This window comes from Somniosus microcephalus, chromosome 3, assembly GCF_052327205.1.
Source record: "Somniosus microcephalus isolate GS21.2 chromosome 3, FLI_Smic_1.0, whole genome shotgun sequence".
NCBI classification, from domain to species: Eukaryota; Metazoa; Chordata; class Chondrichthyes; order Squaliformes; family Somniosidae; genus Somniosus; species Somniosus microcephalus.
Genome location: NC_140989.1, coordinates 157,836,598 through 157,849,656, shown reverse-complemented (window position 1 = coordinate 157,849,656; position 13,059 = coordinate 157,836,598). Strand labels below are relative to the sequence as shown.

Here is a 13,059-nt window from a genome sequence, read left to right as displayed (position 1 = left end):
CTGTCAGGCCTGGACAGACTAGATACAGGAAGGATGTTTCTGATGGCCGGGGAGTCCAGAACCAGGGGTCATAGTCTAAGGATAAGGGGTAAGCCATTTAGGACTGAAATGAGGAGGAATTTCTTCACCCAGAGAGTGGTGAACCTGTGGAATTCTCTGCCACAGAGGGTGGTGGAGGCCAGTTCATTAAGTATATTCAAGAAAGAGTTGGATATATTTCTTAAGGCTAAAGGGATCAAGGGATATGGGGAGAAGGCAGGGACCGGGTACTGAATTTGGATGATCAGCCATGATCTCATTGAATGGTGGAGCAAGCTCGAAGGACCGAATGGCCTACTCCTGCTCCTATCTTCTATGTATCTATGTATGAGGGGAGATAGGAGATAATCGAGAGAGAGAGAGAGATATGCAGGTTCAGAGCTAGGGTGGGGCGAGCCTGCAGGGAGGTTTGACTTGGTGGGCAAGGTGGATAGTTGTTTCTCCATAAGTAGCTGAGCAACACAGGTCTCAGGTTCATTGGAAGTGCGCACGTATGGACTTCAAATGAAAGAACTTGCACTTATATGGCACCTTTCACAACCTCAGGATTTCCCAAAGTGCTTTACAGCAAATGAAGTACTTTTGAAATGTGTTACTGTTGTAATGTAGGAAACGCGACAGTCAATTTGCACACAGCAAGGTCCCACAAACAGCAATGAGGTAATGACCAGATAATCTGTTTTAGTGATGTTGGTTGAGGGATAAGTAGAGGATTGGATTGGCTGGGATAAGCTCTGTAATCAAACAGCCATTGGCACTCACTGTTAGCCTTACGTGCAAAGTGTGGTCACTTGGAACTATAACCCAGCAAGGAGTCAACGCCTTTGAGAGAGGAGCAGAGGAAAGAAATTTAGTGAGAAAAGGAATGGAATGAGAATGGGTCTGTGGTGACAATTTTAATAATCATAAATACTACACATTTTGCTTAAGTGGGTACTTACACTTACCTGGTACTGTTGTCCAGTGCAAAGGATTAGATGTTCATATGACACCTTTGTGTCTCCTGTTACTAGTACATGTTTGGCAGCTCTGTCTATACCAATCATCTTGCCAATCACCACATTAACCCATGACTCCAATGATATCAGTGTGTAATCGTCATGCTCATAGCTGTGGCTGCAGAGGGAAAGGAATAGTTTTAAGTGACAATTCTAGTCTTTCTAGAATTAATTAAGTGGACCAGTGAGATTACTGTTTATACTATGGGTTAAGCAAAGCTTACAGTCAGAGACCATGGGCCAGTAATTCCGTTCCCAACGCGAGTACGGACGGTGTACTCACGCGTGTGGCCGGAGGAATTGCCGGATTCCAGCATGCACAGCGCATGCGCGGGAAACCGGCATTTCCTCTCCATCGAACTAAGGGGTTAAGAGGTCCAACGCGTGCGCGCAGGACTCTGCTCGCACGCGTTGAACTTCCTTCGTTTTGACAGGTTTGCGCGTGTGCAAGGGCCTGGACTTTTTGGAAATGAAAAAAGGAGGCGTAAGTAGTGGATTCTTGAAGGTAAGTGGTCTATTATTTAAAATTATTACATTTTTTCCACAGCTTCATTGTTTTTAAGGACTGTACAGTAAGGTAAGTTTATTTTTAGACCCGAATTCGTAAAAAAAAAAAATTTTCAAAAATGTTATTAATTGTTTTAAATAGTTTTTTAAAGTTATTTATAGTTTATTTAATTATTGGGATGTTTTTTAAAATTTTAATTAAAGTTAAACTAGTCTTTTGGGCGCCCGTACTTTTCATGAGTTTGACAGTCTTTACTATCAAACTCATGAATGAAGTTTCCCCTCCCCTGATTGGCTGCACAGTGCTCACCTGATCCCAGCCGGCACATCGCACTAACTACGCCGCTGGATCAGGTAAGCACATCGCGCCGACATCTGAACCGGGCCAGTGACAGGAAATGCAAGCAGGCCCGGGCTTCAGATGTCAGCGCGCAGGGTGAGTGCAGATCGGGGGCTTGCACGCGCGGCAAGCACCCGATCCTAATTTCTGGGCCCATGAGTATGAAATGGTGCAGGTGGTAGGAAAAACAATAATGCTCTCCTGCCACAATGACTAACAATCTCTGTGGGTAATTCAGAGCAATCAGAAATGAAAATCCAACAGGTAGCAGATCAAACTAAAGCACTATTCAATTTTTCTTCAAAACAAATTGCAGTGCTCCATCAGATTATATGTACTGCTTAGTTGTATGTGAGCTCATATTATTCTCTGGCACACTTGTCAAATTTCTGCTTTATGGCTAAGAAAGAAAAACTTGAACATATATAGCGCCTCTTGTGTCCACAGGACGTCCCAAAGTGCTTCACAGTCAATGCAGTACTCTTTAAGTGTAGTCACTGTTGTTTTGTTGGCAAAGGTGGCAGCCAATTTACACCCAGTGATGTGCCACAAACAGCAATGAGTTAGATGACCAGATAATCTGTTTTTTGATGGTGTTGGTTGAGGGATAAATGTTGGGAAGACACCAGCACAACCTCCTGTTCTTCTTCGAATAGTGCCATGGATCTTTTATATCCACCTAAGCAGGCAGACAGGGTCTCAGTTTAACATCTCATCCAAAAGATGGCACCTCCGACAACACAGCACACCCTCAGCACTTCACTGAAGTGTCAGCCCAGATTGCGTACACATGTCTGGCTCATGACCTTCTGACTCAGAGATGGCAGTGCTTACTACTGAGCCAAGGGAGCCGCTTATGATCATCAAAATTATACTGCTATGGTAGGTATGGGGGAGGGGGTCAAAATATCTCATCAGTGCTAGAAATAAAGTATGAACAAAACATGTCAGATAATTTATATCAGTTGGTACACATACCTTCTGGTTTGGAATCTACTACAAACAGAGCTTGAATGAATTCCAGGAAGTCCACACGTTGAAATAAAAGTAATATTATTAAACCGCAGGTGTGGGCTGCAATAAAGGCATCAAATAAATAAATCAACAAATGCATTAAATCAGCAGTAATAAACATGGAGCTAAGCAGTAATAAACATGGAGCTGATTAGGGAGGGTGGGGAGGGGGCGCGGGCAAAGAGTCTGCATTTTCTATACATCGACACTAGCGTGAAATTTATTTTATGAAACACAAGGACAATAATCTGGCTCTCAGGCCATGTCACTGCTGCCAGAGCTGCTCCGGGCCTCTGCAAGCCTGTGCAGGAATGCGCTGACCTCATCCAATAATGTGAGAGATCATCTGAATATTTTTCTGATGCTCTTAGGCATGTTGCTAATAATATATTGGGAGCACCAAAGGTGGGGGTGGCGGTGGTGGGGATGGGGGTGCAGGGGGAACAACCCAGAATTTCAAGCACCAGCAGCTGATCAAGAGCTGTTGGCTGCCCTAGAGTGCCAGCATGATTAACTGGCATGGTGGGGAGCTGCACAAGGTAGTGGGGCAAGGGTGGCACAGGGACAGGGGTAGCAAGGGTAGCAGAAATGGCACTAGGTAGAGGATTTTTAAAATAATGATTTAATTGAGGCCTCCCATTCAATGCTGTGCAGCTGAAATACAACTCAAGTGCTCCAGTTGCACTATAGGGATGCCCTCTAATTAAAAATAAAACCAGGGCATTAATGAGTCTTGTGCACAGACTCCCAGTGCCCTTCGCACTGGCTGACTTCATCGAGGTAAAAGTACCAGCAAGACAGCAGTTAATAATGGTCTTCTTGGTTTAAAATCAAGTCTTTTATTTAAGTTATTAAATATATAAATAATTTATAAATATTTTTCAGATTAATATTTTGTACAATTACCAGATGCATACAGATAAAAGCAATGTGCATTCCCTACCCTACGCCTGCACATCCTGACTCACACCAACTTACCTTGCACCTCCACCCATCCCTCTCTATCCACATTATCACTTCCCCATCTCACTAGCCACCCCTCACACTCACCCTCCTCCTAGTCCAATCATACCAACTAACAACGCACTTGGGTGTTTTAGCCAATGTTCATGTGAAGTTTCTGTTAATGTGCTGTCAAACAGTGAAACCTTTATTTTCAATTCTTTCTGTTCTCGGACAGATTTGTGTGCACCTTTGGAAGTGGCTTAGTGAGTTGCAGTCAATGATGAGACATAATGGTACACCCCACAATGGTGATGAGTGTGAAAGGAATGGCTTGGGCATTGTAGGGATGCTTTATGGTATTGGTGCGGGGTGGTACCAACCTGGCACACCATGTGGCAGCCAGGGTGTACAGCGTCAAGTGAAGTAAATCTGGCTATGGTGAGGCCATCCCTGGGTGTCCCGGGCAGCAATGTGGTCGGGTGCTAATGCCGTGTCCTGTGCAGCACCAGCTGATTGCGGAGAAGGTTGATGTTGTTGTTGGTGCTGCTGGTGTGCCTGGTGCTGTTGATTGTGGTGGGATTCTGAGGACCAAGGTGAGCATCAAGGGCACCGATGCTGATGGAATAGATGGCAGGTGAGGTTGAAATGACAGAAGCGATCAGTCAATGGTGAGAGAGGTTGTTCCAATGAGGTGACACTGGATAAAGAGTTTGCTCCAAACACTTGCAAGCAGCATAAAGCTCAATCTGTCTTCCAAATGCAGTAAGCAACAGCTTCTAACCTTGGAAAGTGAACACCTATGAAATGGGAGCTTTTATAGACCAGTTGCAGCTGTCAAGTTAAGAAATCATAACATGCTGACACAACATAAGAACCTAAGAACATAAGAAATAAGAGCAGGAGTAAGCCATATGGCCCCTCGAGCCTGCTCTGCCATTCAATAAGATCATGGCTGATCATCGACCGCAACTCCACTTTCCCACCCCATCTCCGTGTCCCTTGATTCCCCGAGAGTCCAAAAATCTATCTATCTCAGCCTTGAATAGACTCAAAGGGGGAGAAATTCGGTTGTTAGCGCCACCGATTAACGCCTAAAGAGGCCGAGAAATGGGGCGCTAGCCAATTTCCGGGCGGGCGCAAGGCGCCTCGCCCCATATTGAGCATGCATTTAGCGCCGGCGCTAAATCTTAGCGCCCACTCATGGGCGCAGGCTGATTATGATGTCATTTGAGTGTGCAACGCCTTTTGGGCGCCCCGGACCGTAAATTCAGTGGCGCCCCCCTCCGTAGCGCCTGGCGCTAATAGTGACAGCTTACCTGGACCTTACCAAGTCGCTCTTGGGCTGGAGGAGCATTATTTAAAGGGGACTGGTGTGGTTTAAAAGCGGCAGCCATTTTTGGAGCACAACTTCCTCGAGAGCTACAAAGAGTTGCTGAGCTGCACACTGAGAGCCATTTCACCACTGAGCCAGCGCAAGCAGACGATCTTCAGCCTTCTGACCATCACCTTGCTGTTGGTGAGCCTTGACAATGGGGAACCTTCCTGTGGGTACTTATTATGGGGGCTGCATTGGAGGGGAACGTCGTGCTGCTGAATCATCTGGAAAGGGCACTGAGACGCTGGGAGAGGGGGGCGGGCATGGCCAGACGGAGGAGGGCCAACAGACGTCGCCACAGCAGACCTTACACTGGCAGAGTTTTCCGACAGCAGTTTTCCGACATGAACATGCCAGATGAGCAGTGTGTCAGAAGGCTGCGATTTAGAAAGGAGCTGGTGACTGAGCTGTGCCAGCTGCTTCTGCCAGATCTGCAGCCTCAGATAAGGTGCAGGACATCTCTGTCGGTGGCTGAGAAGATGCCTGCTGGCCTGAACTTCTACACGAGCGGCTCTTCTCAGGCTGCACGTCAGAGGCTGATCAGAAGTAGCTTCTAGGCCCCTCTCACGGAATGCTTGCTGCCATTCCAAGAACAGGAATGGAACCGGTCTGATACCCCCAAGCCTGTGAAGGGCAAGATGCATGTAAATAGAAGGCATGGCCATTGTAAATGAAGAAAGTGTTTCATTACACAAAATGTGGTTCCTTCAAACATGAGAAAGCTATGGCAACAGAAAGCAAAACTAATACACTGACACATAACTGCCTCTCACACCTGGGAGACTGTCCAAAACATAAATCACATTCCGACCATCTTCCTTGGCCTTGTTTCCACTGTGCCAACCAAAGCAGCCAATGCCCCATCAGTGAGGCATTCCGCCCTCTGCCTCACCCTTTCCATGTCTTGCTAAGCTGGTGCGCCACATGTAGGCTCCCACCGCTTTGAAGGCCTACAAGGCAGTGAGTGTGTCTGGTGATGCCAATTGACCTGCCCCTTTAAGAGCTGGCCGGCGCCAGTGTGTCTCAGGGAAAGTGATTATTGACAGCACCCTCGCTGCACCCCGCCGCCGCAAAATTGGGTTGCGCCGCCGGGTTAGCGCCTTAAGAGTAGCGTGCAGCGCCTGATTTAGTGCCGCAATCATCTTTAGGGGCGCTGCAACCCAATATCGCGCTAGGTGGTGCTAAATTGCGCCTGGCGCTAAACTTTGCGCATCGCCAGGACTAGCGCCCCAAACGCGGCGATACCGAATTTCTAGGCCAAAGACTCAGCATTCACAGCCCTCTGGGGCAGAGAATTCCAAAGATTCACAACCCTCTGAGTGAAGAAATTCCTCCTCATCTCAGTCTTAAATGGCCTACCCCTTATCCTGAGACTATGTTCCCTAGTTCTAGACACTCCAGCCAGGGGAAACAACCCCTCAGCATCTACCCTGTCAATCCCCTTCAGAATCTTGTATGTTTCAATGAGATCACCTCTCATTCTTCTAAACTCCAGTGAGTATAGGCCCATTCTACACAATCTCTCATCATAGGACAGCCCTCTCATCCCAGGAATCAATCTAGTGAACCTTCGTTGCACCGCCTCCAAGGCAAGTATATCCTTCCTTAGATAAGGAGACCAAAACTGTGCACAGTACTCCAGGTGTGGTCTCACCAAGGCCCTGTACAATTGTAGCAAGATTTCTTACTCTTATACTCCAACCCCCTTGCAATAACGGCGAACATGCCATTTCCCTTCCTTATTACTTGCTGTACCTGCATGCTAGCTTTCTGTGTTTCTTGCACGAGGATACCCAAATTTCTCTGAACACCAACATTTGAAAGTTTCTCACCATTTAAAAATATTCAGTTTTTCTATTCTTCCTACCAAAGTGAATAACCTCACATTTCCCTACATTATACTCCATCTGCCACCTTACTGCCCACTCACTTAGCCTATCTATATCCCTTTGCAGACTCTTTGGCGGGAATTTTGCCAGCCCTGGGGAGGCGGGTATGGAGGCGGAACTGCCGGGAAAATGGCAGAAACTGGGAACTGGCGCCATCGTCCCGGGAGACAGGTCCCTGACTCGCGCAGGGACCCATCTCCTTGAGGCAGGAAGAGGATTACAGCCAATTAACTGCCTATTAAAAGGTAGTTAACAGGCAGTTAAGAGGCTTATCCCCATTTTACCCCTGCAAGTGCGGGCTTCCCGACGGCTGCGAACCTCGCCAGGGTCAGCGAGGCGAGCAGTGGGTCTGCGGGAGTGAGAGGGATCGAAAAGTCCACTGTGGAGGTGAGTGATGGGTGCAAGTGTGGAGAGGTAAGTATGAGAGGTGAGTGTAAAGTGTTAGAAAAAGTTTACTTACCTTTGTTTCTTCCTGCAGGTTTCAACCCTTGGGGATCCGGAGGTGCCTCATCTCAACGGCAGAGATGACAGAATGGCTGCTGCATTCTCAGATGCAGCAGCCGTCTGATTTCTGCTGAGGAAAGAGGTTTGGTGAGCCTTCAGTACAAGGGCTCACCTTAGAACAGCTTCTCAAAGTTGTCAAACGTTGACAATTCATCTTAAGAACATAAGAACATAAGAAATAGGAGCAGGAGTAGGCCAATCAGCCCCTCGAGCCTGCTCCGCCATTCAATAAGATCATGGCTGATCTGATCCTAACCGCCAATCCACTATCACAGAACCATCTCCTGAATCTAACAGAATCAGACACACGAAATAGGAGCAGGATCAGGCTACACGGCCTCTGGGCCCGCTCCGCTACCCACAGGGCCATGACCGATCCGAACCTAGACTCATGTCCAAATTCCTGCCCGCTTCCCGTAACCCTTAATTCCCTTTACTTCTAGGAAACTGTCTATTTCTGTTTTAAATTTATGTAATGATGTAGCTTCTACAGCTTTTTGGGGCAGCATATTCCATGGACCTACCACCCTCTGAGTGAAGTAGTTCCTCCTCATCTCAGTTTTGAAAGAGCAGCCCCTTATTCTAAGACTATGCCCCCTAGTTCTAGTTTCACCCATCATCGGGAACATCTTCTCCGCATCCACCCGATCCAACCCCTTCACAATCTTATATGTTTCAATAAGATCGCCTCTCATTCTTCTGAACTCTAATGAGTAGAGTCCCAATCTACTCAACCTCTCCTCATATGTCCATCCCCTCATCCCCGGGATTAACTGAGTGAACCTTCTTTGTATTGACTCGAGAGCAAGTATGTCCTTTCTTAAGTATGGACACCAAAACTGCACGCAGTATTCCAGGTGCGGTCTCACCAATACCTTGTACAACTGAAGCAATACCTCCCTATTTTTATATTCTATCCCCCTAGCAATGAAAGCCAACATTCCATTGGCCTTCTTAATCACTTGCTGCACCTGCATACTAACCTTTTGAGTTTCGTGCACCAGGACCCCCAGATCCCTTTGTACTTCAGTACTTTCCAGTTTCTTGCCATTAAGATAATAACTTGCTCTACGATTTTTCCTGTCAAAGTGCATAACCTCACACTTTCCAATATTGTATTCCATCTGCCAAATCTCTGCCCACTTACTTAGCCTGTCTATGTCCCCTTGCAGGTTTTTTATGTCCTCCTCACTCACTACTTTCCCTCCCATCTTAGTATCATCTGCAAACTTTGATATGTTACACTCGGTCCCCTCCTCCAAATCGTTAATATAGATTGTAAAGAGTTGGGGACCCAGCACTGACCCCTGCGGAACACCACTAGTTACTGATTGCCAGTCTGAGAATGAACCATTTATCCCAACTCTCTGCCTTCTGTTAGATAGCCAATCCTCTATCCATGCCAGAATATTACCCCCAATCCCGTGATTTTTTATCTTAAGCAATAATCTTTTCTGTGGCACCTTGTCAAATGCCTTTTGGAAGTCTAAATACACTACATCCACTGGTTCCCCTTTATCCACCCTATATGTTACTTCCTCAAAGAACTCCAGCAAATTTGTCAAACATGACTTCCCCTTCATAAAACCATGCTGACTTTGTCCTATTAAATTATGATTATCCAAATGTCCTGTTACTGTCTCCTTAATAATGGACTCCAAAATTTACCTACCACAGATGTTAGGCTAACCGGTCTATAGTTTCCAGCCTTCTGTCTACTGCCCTTTTTAAATAAGGGTGTTACATTAGCAGTTTTCCAGTCTGCCGGGACCTTTGCCGAGTCCAGGGAGTTTTGGAAAATTATTACCAATGCATCCACAATCCCTACCGCCACTTCCCTCAAGACCCTAGGATGTAAGCCATCAGGTCCAGGTGATTTATCCGCCTTGAGTCCCATTATTTTACCGAGTACCACTTCCTTAGTGATTTTGATCGTGTTTAGCTCCTCCCCCCCTTTAGCCCCCTGTTTGTCCAGTGTTGGGATATTCTTAGTGTCTTCTACTGTAAAGACTGATATAAAATATTCATTCAGTGTTTTTGCCATCTCCATATTTCCCACCATTAATTTCCCGGTCTCATCCTCTAAGGGACCAACATTTACTTTAGCCACCCTTTTTCTTTTTATATAACTATAAAAACTCTTACTATCTGTTTTTATATTTTTTGCTAATTTACTTTCATAATCTATCTTCCCTTTCTTAATCAATCTTTTTGTTATTTTTTGCTGTCTTTTAAAGTTTTCCCAATCCTCTATCCTCCCACTAGATTTGGCTACCTTATATGCCCTTGTTTTTAGTTGAATACTATTCTTAATTTCTTTACTTAGCCACGGATGGCTGTCTTTTCTTTTACACCCTTTTCTTCTCAGTGGAATATATTTTTTTGGAAGTTGTAAAATAACTCCTTAAATGTACACCACTGATCATGTATCGTCTTACCCTTTAATCTATTTTCCCAATCCACTCTACTCAATTCCGCTCTCATACCTTCATAGTCTCCTTTATTCAAGCTTAGCACACTTGTTTGAGATCCAACCTTCTCACCCTCTAATTGAATATGGAATTCAACCATGTTATGGTCACTCATTCCAAGGGGATCCTTTACTGGGACATTTTTAATTAATCCTGTCTCGTTACACAGGACCAGATCTAAGGTTGCTTGCCCCCTGGTCGGTTCAGTTACATACTGCTCAAGAAACCCATCCCTAATACACTCAATGAACTCATCCTCAAGGCAGCCCTGCCCAATTTGATTTGTCCAATTAATATGATAGTTAAAATCCCCCATAATTATAGATGTTCCCTTATTACAAGCCTCAACTATTTCCTGATTGATACTCCGTCCAACAGAGTTGCCACTGTTCGGAGGCCTATAGACTACGCCCACTAGGGTTTTTTTCCCCTTATTATTCCTTACCTCCACCCAAACTGTTTCATTATCCTGATCTTTTGACCCAATATCATTTCTCTGTATTACAGTGATTCCTTCCTTTATTAACATAGCCACCCCACCTCCCCTTCCTTCCTGCCTGTCCTTCCTGATCGTTAAATAACCTGGTATGTTTAATTCCCAGGCATTGTCACCCTGCAGCCATGTTTCTGTAATGGCCACAAGATCATACCCATATGTAGTTATTTGTGCCATTAACTCGTCTATTTTGTTACGAATGCTACGTGCATTCAGATAGAGAACTTTCAAAGATGTTTTGTGACACTTAGTTCCTGCTTTTGCCCTTTTTATTACTTTACCTTTTACTCCATACCTTCTGCCCCTTCCTGACACGTTCTGGTTTTTAATTTCCCCACTGCTCTCTGTTGTCATTTTTATTATTTGCTCTCTAGGAACCTCCCCCCGACTAGTTAGTTTAAAGCCCTCTCTACAGCCCTAGTTATATGATCCGCCAGGACTCTAGTCCCAGCACTGGCCAAGTGAAGCCCGTCCCAACGGAACAGCTCCCTCCTGCCCCAGTACTGGTGCCAGTGTCCCAGGAAGCAAAACCCATTTCTCCCACACCAGTCTTTGAGCCACGCATTTAACTCTCTAATTTTATTTGTCCTAGCCAAATTCGCTCGTGGCTCAGGTAATTATTACCCTTGTGGTTCTGCTTTTTAATTTGGCCCCATGCTGCTCAAACTCCCTCAGCAGAACCTCCTTCCTTGTCCTATCTATGTCGTTGGTACCAACACGACAACTGGATCCTCCCCCTCCCACTCCAAGTTTCTCTCCAGTCCAGAGGAGATGTCCTTAACCCTGGCACCGGGCAGGCAACACAGCCTTCGGGACTCTCGCTCTCGGCTGCAAAGAACTCTATCTATCCCCCTAATGATACTATCCCCTACCACTACAACATTTCTTTTAACTCCCCCCACTTGAATGGCCCCCCGCTCCACGGTGCTGTGGCCAGGTTGCTCATCCTCCCCGCAGTCCCTGTTCCCATCCTCACAGGGAGTAAGAGCCTCGAACCTGTTGGACAAGTGCAAGGGCTGCGGCTCCTCCAACACTACCTCCTGGATCCCCGTACCTGCCGCACTTCTAGTCACACCATCCTGACCCTGGCCACGGACTACATCTGAATTAATTAATCTAATTGGTGTGAATACCTCGTGATACACAGAGTCCAGGTAACTCTCCCCCTCCCTGATGTGTCTCAGTGTTTGAAGCTCGGACTCCAGCTCTTCAACACGGAGCCGGAATCTTTAACAGATGAAACATCATACGCTGACGTCCTCTGTCACCGGCTTTCCCTTAATTGGCCGGCTAAGCCCGCAGGGCGGGCTTAACAAGATCAATCAAGAGAAAATAGCGTGGGTTGGCCGATAAATTCCCTGGCCGGATGTCGTTGGGGGCAGGACTGAAACCCGACAAACAGTTGTCCTGCCCCCAATGCGCCCCCATTGAGAAAATTCAGCCCCCTGTGTTCTCCTCACAGCTTACTGTCCCACCTAGCTTTGTATCATCAGCAAACTTGGATACATTACACTCGGTCCCTTCATCTAGGTCATTAATATAGATTGTAAATAGCTGAGGCCCCAACACTGATCCTTGCGGCACTCCACTAGTTACAGCCTGCCAACCTGAAAAGATCCATTTATCCTTACTCTCTGTTTTCTGTCCATTAACCAATCCTCTATCCATGCTACTACATTACCCCCAACCCCATGAGCTCTAATCTTATGTAATAACTTTTTATGTGGCACCTTATCGAATGCCTTTTGGAAATCCAAAAATACTACATCCACTGGTTCCCCTTTATCTACCCTGCTAGTTACATCCTCAAAAAACTCTTGTCAAACACGATTTCCCTTTCATAAAACCATGTTGACTCTGCCTAATCATGTTATGATTTTCTAAGTGACTTGATACCACTTCCTTAACAATGGATTCCAGCATTTTCCCGACAACTGATGTCAGGCTAACTGGCCTGTAGTTCCCTGTTTTTTCTCTCCCTCCTTTCTTGAATAGCGGTGTTACATTTGTGACCTTCCAATCCGCTGGGACCATTCCAGAATCTAGGGAACTTTGGAAGATCAAAACCAATGCATCCACTATCTCTTCAGCCACCTCTTTTAGGATATAGGCTGTCAAGTCCAGGGGATTTATTGGCTTTTAGTCCCATTAGTTTCTCTAGTACTTTTTCCTCTACTTATATTAATTACGTTAAGTTCCTCACCCTCATTAAACCCTTGTTTCCCCACCATTTTTGGTATGCTTTTTTGTCTTCTATTGTGAAGACAGATACAAAATACTTGTTTAACATTTCTGCCATTTCCTTATTCCCCATAATAATTTCTCCTGTCTCAGCCTCTAAAGGACCAACGTTTACTTTTGCTACTCTTTTCCTTTTTACATACTTGTAGAAACTCTTACAATCTGCTTTTATATTTCTTGCTAGTTTTCTTTCTTATTCTATTTTTTCCCTTTTAATCACTACTTATCTACCACCATATT

At 45.6% G+C, this 13,059-nt stretch overlaps 1 protein-coding gene across 11 annotated transcripts in view; it reads right to left on the bottom strand.

The window, feature by feature from the left end:
* The window catches only part of cfap61 (cilia and flagella associated protein 61), a 383,529-nt gene that overhangs the window by 171,604 nt on the left and 198,866 nt on the right, over positions 1-13,059 (bottom strand). For 10 of the 11 annotated variants that reach the window (XM_085981775.1, XM_085981777.1, XM_085981776.1 and 7 more), the window contains 2 exons: positions 2,863-2,958; positions 987-1,155 (listed from right to left, as the gene is read on the bottom strand). In XM_085981775.1, coding sequence (XP_085837901.1) covers positions 987-1,155; positions 2,863-2,958 — 265 coding nt within the window. Of the gene's footprint in view, positions 1-980; positions 1,156-2,862; positions 2,959-13,059 lie in introns of all 11 variants that reach the window. The other variant, XM_085981778.1, reaches the window with a different exon arrangement.